This window comes from Haliotis rufescens, unplaced genomic scaffold, assembly GCF_023055435.1.
Source record: "Haliotis rufescens isolate VD_foot unplaced genomic scaffold, xgHalRufe1.0.p SCAF_1, whole genome shotgun sequence".
NCBI classification, from domain to species: Eukaryota; Metazoa; Mollusca; class Gastropoda; order Lepetellida; family Haliotidae; genus Haliotis; species Haliotis rufescens.
The window spans coordinates 59818855-59828389 of record NW_025963779.1 but is presented as its reverse complement, the minus strand read 5'-3'; the positions used below and the strand labels follow the sequence as shown (position 1 = coordinate 59828389).

The 9535-nt window shown below is 39.8% G+C and overlaps 1 protein-coding gene across 1 annotated transcript; it reads right to left on the bottom strand.

Moving 5' to 3' along the window:
* Nucleotides 1-3278: 3278 nt before the first annotated feature.
* LOC124145085 (zinc finger protein 595-like) lies at nucleotides 3279-8936 on the bottom strand. Its single transcript, XM_046514763.2, has 2 exons — nucleotides 8785-8936; nucleotides 3279-7871 (listed from the first exon to the last, which is right to left on the bottom strand). The coding sequence occupies exon 2, from the start codon at nucleotides 7831-7833 to the stop codon at nucleotides 5110-5112; it is 2724 nt and encodes a 907-aa protein (XP_046370719.1). The 5' UTR covers nucleotides 7834-7871; nucleotides 8785-8936; the 3' UTR covers nucleotides 3279-5109.
* Between the last annotated feature and the right edge of the window lie 599 nt (nucleotides 8937-9535).

Below are 9535 nucleotides of genomic sequence, written 5' to 3'. Positions count from 1 at the left end.
CCATGAATGTTTTTCGTGTAAAACAAATTTCTTACTCTTGCTTATATATATGGTGGTGTATTGAGCGAGGTCGCTTTGAAAGTATTTCTGTTACATCAGGTACTTGATACTTAGTGAGTGAATGTTGATAAAGGATGCAGTCATCAATATGGATGCATGATCTGTATTTTTTTTTCGTAATCGAATCTGGACCAGACAAACCAGTGGTTGATATTATGAGCAATGTTTCAATGCCAACCTTGTTGTGTGATGCCAGGACCTCTGTGATGAAAGGGTCACTGAGCCCGACACCCTCATTCCGACCTAGTTCATAAGCATAGGGAACGACTGATCAACTGATAACAGATCCTCGCGACTACCGGACAGCATTTGCTTGGTGTGTTTTTTCTCTCATTTATTTTGAGTCGAATGTTACCATCAATCAGCCTATATGGTCAATCAGCCAATACTTAAGTCTCTTCATTGGCTCCCAATACGTGCTCGAGATGATTACAATAGTTCTCCCTGACACATCAGTTCATCAATAGAACAGCTCAACTACCACAGTGACTCTTTCGTTCCAACTCTAAGAATCAACTACAACCCCAAAGATGGGAACTTTAAAACGTTTGGATACTGTTCTTTCAAAACATCTGCTGTCGTTTAATGGGATTATACAACTGGATAAAACACCCAACAGTAAACAGTTTCCAGACCAGCCTAAAAACACACGCCTGTTTCAAACATTCTACTGTCATATAGGGACTGACAGATCGCTCACTGCATGCAAGAAGTCATGTTCTGTGTTGAGAGTCGTTTTTCATCCGCCTCATGCTGATGGACGTGTCCACATTTGGCGACTACCCAATGAGTGTCATCAGCTGGTTATGCAGACAACTGTGTGATGATGGAACAGATTCAGAGGTGGCAGTGCTAGCCATGCACACAATCGCCTTCACATCTTCAGACTGAATATTAACACCCGGGTGTGCAGGGATGACGTCTTGCAAGAACTAGTTCTTCCACGGTTCCAGGAGCATCCTCAGTTGCTGGTTTCTCAACCCTCATAGGGGGGATGAACTTGATGCCAGATCCATTCTGGCAGGATACCCAGTACGCTGAGAATACGTGCGAAAAGTGGATTCAAAAGGAGCTGCCGGCAAAATCGCAAGAGGTGGACACAAGCAGTACTAATGGTCACCTAGAGCAGACGTGTGCTTCTTTCAGCTTTCTTGTAGTACCGCCATGGAGAGTCATTTCACCAACTTTCTTTTTTCACCGATCCTCACCATATTCAACGAATGAATTCACAAAACTTTTGATGTCTAATGGTAATGAAATAGATTTACTGTGTCCTAAACAGTGTCAAAAGTATCACTTCTACATTTAGGTGACTTCCGTTTGCCTTTTTACCTGCTGGTTTACAAGACTTGCAAGAAAAAAACCAAGAAAACATGTTTCATCTATTATGGAAATTTATTGATCCATTTTTATGGAGAGGGGATTATACATTGGAATCATGGCACACAAAATAACTGTAAGATCTAAATTAAAAAAAATGTACTTGTCATACTTCATGCATTCAAACTAACGCACAAACAAAAATATTATCGTATGGTATGATATTGCCCCATGAATAACCCCAATTGAATTACAGGTACCCTGACTGATGTGGTAATTCCATTTCACGCTGGGGCATTTATTGCATATTTAGTATTTATTTACTATGTCACATCTGAGATAAATGCTATAAAGCACTGGACAATATTGGTGCAACAGTGGATAAATCTATAACAGACTCCAGTCTAATAGTAACATATCATCATTGTATTGCATTGTATCTTATTGTTTTGATAGGTTATTACACTCAGAAAGAGTATATTATCACATTTATTGCATTTCATTCACAAAGTAACAACTACTAAATATTCAATACACATATTCAACTTTGTAAGAGGCAACTGTAACCATGGTAAGGGTCTTCTATCTCAAACTAGTGACCAGATTCGAAGCAGGCAACTTGACATAAGCAGTACAATGGAGGAGTGAATTGGGCTTAACACAGCCTTCAGTTCAAACAGTGTTAGAGTTACAGTCTTCCAGTAACATTATGAAATGACATGACTGCTTCATATAGGTTGAAAGTCTGAAGGGTGGTAACTTTGACCACTTTGGTGACACCAATAAGCATCGATATTGTGTCCACCTACTCAGCATTCAAATCCAGGACAAGAATATCCTGGCACCTGAGAGGTTGAGACCCAAAAGGACACTGGGCCAAATACTGTATATCCTTGAATGGGTGCCTGGGGATCTTACACCCAGCATCTTTTGAAGGCAGGCATCTATTTTTTTCAGTATTGCAAACATTAAATTTCAATGAAGGGTGTTAAATTTGACCAGAACGAGTGAGATTTGCATTTTGTATGATGACAGCTTTTGTTTCTTACTATCACTTCAATGAGTACATAAAGGAATATCTATGTGTAGAGATAAAAGTTTCCCTGTCCATTTGCATTGATCTGGTAACAATTCACAGGCATTTATTTAATTTGTGAGCCTATCAGTCGTGTCTATTCAAGCCAGGCATCTATTCACCTATTCACATAAGTTCAATCACATCAATTGAAAATGTATCCAAACTGTGTGCCTTCCAACACAAAATTGTATACCCAACCATCACATACTCTTGTATGATGGCAATATTAAAACATGACTGCAGTATTGTAATATTGCCTTGCAATATCCACCCTGCGATATCTTGAGAGCCCTTCTTGTGATACATTCGAGAACTACTAATAATGCATGTACATGAAATATAATCTGTCACTACATAACATCTAGACCAACAGATAAAGGATTACCCTTAAAGTACTGTACATGTCCCAGATCCTTTGAACTAAGGATTGTCATACTATACCATGGATACATTATTAAAGATTTACAGAATGTACTAACAACCACTTCAAACCAAACTGCTTAAACATAATTCCTTTGAAAGCTGTACATTAATGCAATGTTATTAAAATCCTATCTTTTACACCGACATGATACATATCTGCGTTAAGATCTGAGGTCACCTCCATGGAAGTTTGCATGATGTCAACCAGGAGTGCACTTCAATCGCCCTGTCTAAATGAAGGCTGTTCTAGAGCCATTCAAATGTCAGCTTTTTAAAATGATTTGACTATTAAGCACCTTAATTCATTTGTTTGTTTCTTGTTTAATGCTGCACCCAGCAATATTCCAGCTACATGACATCTGTCTATAAATAATCAAATCTGGACCAGACAATCCAATGATTGACATCATGAGCATCGATCAATGCAAATAGGATACGATGGCATGCATCAACCAAGTCACCAAGCCTGACACCCATTCTCGTTAGTCGCCTCTTACAACAAGCGTGGGTTGCTGAAGATCATATTTCTTTGATGGTACTCGCTATTGTGTGTACATGCCATGGCGCTTGGAGCGAGAGAATGTACCAATCGTCCACAACAATGATGATGCCCTCATACTTTCTACTTTAGGGACTTTTTTGTTTTCGAGATACAGAAATCAGATATGCTGGTTTGAATTCTTCAATCATTTGTACTGTTTGTTATTTGTTTTTTGGACGTAAGTTTTCTTTGTTGTACCATGCAGCACTCCGCAATATTCCAGCTATACGACGGCGGTCTGTAAACAATCCAGTCTCTATCAGACAATCCAGTAATTGACATCATGATCATCAATCCACGCAATTGGGATACGATGACATGCATCAACCAAGTCAGCGAGTCTGACCACCCGATCCAGTTAGTCGCCTCTAACGATTGTACTGAGAATTTAGAGACCTTGATGCTGATTGGCTGATTAGAAAGTTCCCCTGATCTCCTATGAAGTGTCCTCAGATCTTCACACCGAAGAGTATCAGATGGAAGAAAAGATCTCATTATATTGAGAATGTACGTACATCAATGTATCATTTCCTGACTCTTTCCTCATCTTCAAAAATAATATTTGATGTGATGCATAAAATATAGAGCTCATTACCAGAAGTATTCTTCAAACAACCTTTACTGTATAGATGTTGGAGTGACTCTGCATGAAGCTGTTCATTATGTGCAAACAGACTGCATAGCAAGCCGTAATGCCATACAATATTGGAGTTTCAAAGAATGCTCCTCTCTCTTTTTCTATGATAATTGACTTTGTCATAACTATCATACAAATCAGTAACATCATACACATGATGAAACTCAATATTCTACCAACATTGTGATACAGATATACATATATACACAATAGCTAGGCTATAATGTCTATTAAACTTACAATTAAATCAATTGTCTCTAGTACCCTGAATACCATATTTTCTGATGTCTAGTAATTGTTTCTTGCAACATTTATACATTGACATTATGGCCTACTTTGAAATCTCCTGACTGCGCCAACATATACTTCATCTGACCCAATACAATGTAGTTTTGGATGGCACACTGTACACGGGTTAGCTTTTTAAAAAGACACCCCTGAACCCATGAAGGAGCGGGGAGCTGATTATACACAAGTGTGTACAGTGTTATACACACAAATATACAATACGAGGTCTCCAATACTGGACATGGCCTCTGCATAGCTATGAGTAACTTAACAATATGCATGCATACAAAGCTCCTTCAAAAGAATAAGTCTGCCTGATTCCCTACCTGTGAAAATGATGAGTAAGGTTATGGAGATTCATGCCTACTGCTCTAAAATTAATGTGCTTTATCTATTCAGGGGTCAGTTCCCATGCCCACCTGAAACATTGAGCTGAGGTACTTATCCTTCTTTCTCGTTGAAAATTGAGTTCGGACTAATGTGGGTTTTCATAAATGTGAATAAGTTTCAGAAGTCGTTCGATCTTTATCATATTTATACAATCATATATAACTTGACCATTCGTCCAGGTCATAGGACAGACTTACTGCTTACAATACAGTAAGCAAAACAATGTCTTCTTACCTTACAGAAAATGTCTTTTGATTTTAAGAAGTTAAATATATCACAATTTTAATAATTAGACTTAGTCCCAGCCAAACAATGGATCATCTATGTGTCTATCATTCAACATGTAAAATACCAAGACGTACAGTCAGTTGTCTAAACATTTACATAATGTGTCTTCATGTGAGAATCTAATGTGGTGCTCCACAAGTATTCCTCACCACAGATGAAACACTTGAATGGCTTCGCACCATCATGACGTCTCATGTGCATGTCCAATGTCACCCGCTTCGTGAACTTTTTACCACACTTCTTACAGTCAAAGAACTCCCTGGTTGAGTGGAAGTTGGTGTGGTGTTCCAGCAGGCTTTTGGTGGAGAAGGAGAGGTCACAGTGCTGACATTTGTAAGGTTTCTCAATGAAATGGGACTGGATGTGAGTGTCCAGGTCCTCCTTGTTGGTGTACTCCTCCCCACAGATGCCACACTTGAACTCATTGCCTTCCTGGTGACCCACGGCATGTTCCATCAATCCCCGCCGTCCCCCGAACTGCTTGCCACACAGGGTACAGCGGTAGGGATTCATGACGTCATGCTTCTGCATGTGTCTGCGGTATGCGCTGTTTTCTTCATAGTTCATACCACAGACAGTGCACCTGTATGGGTTCTCGTCTGTATGCTTACGGTGATGTCGCTTCAGACGGACCTCTGTAGGGAACTTCTTACTACACACTGTGCACACAAATGTTTTCTCAGTATGACTCTCCATGTGCTTGGTGTATTGGCTTCTTCGTGCAAACTTTTTGTCACAGACTTCACAAGAATATGGAGTTTCTCCCGTGTGATGACGTACATGCATGTTGAGAGCTGAACTTTGTCGGAAACACTTGCCACACATTTCACACTGGTACGGTTTTTCCCCAGTGTGGACCCTCATGTGGATCCGCAGTGGGGGCAGGGTCCGGAATGTTTTCCCACACACATTACACAGGTGGGGCTTGATGTTTGTGTGGATCTTCTGATGCTCAAGGACACCTCTTCGTGAAGAAAACTGCTTCTCACAAATCGGGCACTTGAGGTCCTGAGTAGTTCTTTTAACATAGAACTGTTTTGATAAAGTATATGGACTATAGTTTGTTTGGTCAAAGTGTTTACCACAGTTGAAACAATCAACCATCTCTGTCGAGCTGTAGATCTTGATTTTACTCTCACACTGATCACACTGAAAGAGACGATAGTAGCGATGATTCTGACGACGATGTTTCTGCAGCTCATTTTTAGAACCAAACAGCTTCTTACACGTGCTACACTTCCATTTATAGGGATTTTCATCAACCTGAGTTCCGATTGTCTTCACTACTTTCGGTTCGTCTGATGTAGATTCATCGGGTCTGGCTTCAGTAACATCTCCACCTTCAATGACAGGTTCATCTACTTTAGCTGCACCACCTTCTACTTCATTCAACTTCTTTAATTTCTTTAACTTCTTTTTCTTCTTGTCCTTCAATTTCTTTTTCTTCTTTTCTTCAACTGGCTTTGGCTTGAAAGAGCACTCTTTACAAGCATTTAAGTAGGTTACTTTTCCATCTTCAATTTTAGCAATGACAGACGTTATTTTCTCCACATGTTTCGAGCATACCTGACATATGTTTTCTGGAGTTTTAACCTTAGGTACAACAATAGGAGGAGCAGGAATTTCTGGAACTGGAACATGTTGTATTGGCTCTGGTTGAACTTCACCCCTTCCTGCAGCAATCTGTGAGTTCTCCCGAGCTAAACAAGCATTACATGTATCAAAGAACACGCTTTTACCATCCTCTCCAATCTTAAACAACACAGACTTGTCTGGTTCCACAAGCTCCTTTGCACAGAAATGACATGCCTTGACCTTCGGTTTTCTGCCACTACCTTTCTTTCGTATCTTCGGCATCTGAAGAGTTACATTGTCCAACATCACCTGGTTCACCTTCCCATCATCTTCCTTCCCTGTTCGTAAAACTGCCATCTTCTTTCTCTTTTTAGGAGATTTATCTTCCTCCAGTTCTTTCTGGAATGGGTCTGTGTTGTAGTCAGTGTGAAACTGGGCCCTCAGTTCCGTTAGCTGACAGTTGTCAATGGTCTGGGTGACCACCGCAGGCTGAGGAAGGGTGTTCAGTGCATTCACAGAGTTTAGAGTGTTAATAGTCGCACTAAAAGAGTTCACTGGATTGTTTACTTGTGGAAGAATGTTGGTATTGGTTGCATTGATATTGAGATTAACATTACTGAGTTGGACTGTCTGGTATGTTGTCATGCTGTCCTGCATGTTATCGGGTGTCATTATCATCAGGGCAGCTTTGTAAGCTTCAGACGACTGATAGTTCACATTATCCCTTTGGGGTTGCATCATGTTCCTGGAATACCCATGATCCTTTGCTTGAGTCACCATGGTATTCCCAGGATGTTGCTGCATTGACCCTCCATTCATGGACATTTGGGCGTAGCTGCAACTCTGACCTGGAAGTGTCTGTTGCATAACTGTTCGTGGAATTCCCATAGTCCGCGGTACTCCCATATTTTCCTGCTGTGTCTGCATGCAGATGTTGCCCAGCATCTGCAGCCCGTCGCCCATGTCCATCCCTGTGGGTACCATGTGTACTGGCCTCATGCCCCCAATATTTCCCATTGCGGGAGGGGCATGGATGTTTTGAGGGGCTAGATGCTGGGCTTGGCTGGACTGGGGCATGGGAATGTGACCTCCCATGTTCATACTGTTATGATGAGAGACTGGGGTATGCTGAACTTGCCGCACCTGAGCCTGATTCAAGTTGGGTATGTAGTACTGGAAGTCCTCAGTGACCACCAGTACATTCTCATTGGTGTCAGTCATTGGCAGGTCCATGGTGGGGATCTTCAGTGATCAAAATGCAAAACTTCAAACTGAAAAATAAAAAAACAAATACTTGAGGATTTCGCCAACAGTATTTGAATCTAAGGGCTCCCTACATTTATCAATCTTAACATAAGTCATCCGACACTGAACCCTTGATTTCCCCTTCTAAGTTCCAACACCAAATATGGTTTACAGTAAATAGATATATAATGAAATATCTGTGGTTAATTTCAAGATTTATCCTATACTAAACATTCATCAATTATTTTAGTTATACGAGTTAAGTTCATCTCTGTGACCACTGTCACATAGGACCATAGGTACTAGCATCTATAGACCAACAGTAACATAATCGGTTAAGATTGGATTATGATTGGAGTTGGATTCAGACCGACTTCGTTCCCTTACTGACTTCATGAATACCATTACTGAGTAAAGGAAGGCAAACATCCATTTAGAATTTCTGTTACACCATCATCTTTGAATGTGGAATATAATTTTCTTGAGGCTGTTTCATTTCCTCATCAACAAAATTAGTGTCAATCAAATATAATGAACCAGAAGTGTCTTTGTCATTCTTTGAAAGTCAATCAATATTGAAAAAAAACAATCACATAATACTAGAATGCCTCAAGCTATAATGTTCTTTATTACACGGATGATATGAGTTGCCGTTACTCGACAGTTTATTTATCATCCCACCACGAGTTATCTGCCCATGTTGACAATTGCGAGACTATATAAACTGATTTCGTAAGGAACAAATGCCATCTACAAACAACTTAACCACGATGTTGTAATTAGAGTGTAGTACAGAATAATAAAATTCACATGCACTCAATCAAACACGTCAGAAAGGATGTACATCTGAGCATTGTAAGAAAGAACTGTACTAATATGTTTGATTTGTACCCAAAAGAATTCTTTTAAATCAGTTTCTAGCGTCCATTAATCACTTACTCAAGTGTCAATGTCTTGTGTGATGTAGTTTGATAGCCGTGGTGTGTCACTACCTGTGGGTATGTACATTAGAATGCAATACATCCGGATAATTGACAAGAAAACCTTTGATTCTGACAAGCACCTGTCTGGACAGCATTATACAGGTGGCGCAGTTTCAGGAGGAGATAACTCACACGTTTAGAACGTCGGTGATTGAGAGTGACGGTTGAGCGCATGCCTCGGTCATAACTGAACCCTGGATGTGCTCTGTCCATCACGAGTAGAATAAGTTGATTATACAAATGAAGCACATGTATGGTCATACTGATGTTTAAGGAAAACAATGCAATGTTGTTTCTCGTTTAGTTTACATCTCAAAATCACACAACATGCAAAATACCCAAACCACGTTAAAGACGTTGGATACAATAGTGGGGATATCGAGAACTTTCATGTCCTCTTGTATTATTAATTTGGCACATTGTATTCCCCTCCCTGACTTATTTTGTTATTATTAATTTTTTTTGCAACGAGAATAGGGATTTATTTAATTGAGCATTGCTATCAATGAATAATTAATTAACAGAGAGGATTGTAAAACATCACACCTGCATATGTATTTCATCTCTAAATAATGTTCAATGACAAGCACACTTTGTGATTAATTATATCTACATAATGAGCTATCTCCCTTTTCAGCTATCACACTTGACACCCCTAGTTTGGGGGGTATGCAAATACTATTTTGCGTGGCGACCTACAAATATTT

Coding starts and splice junctions, on each gene's coding strand:
- LOC124145085 (XM_046514763.2), bottom strand. CDS start 7,833: ATGGACCTGCCAATGACTGACACCAATGAGAATGTACTGGTGGTCACT.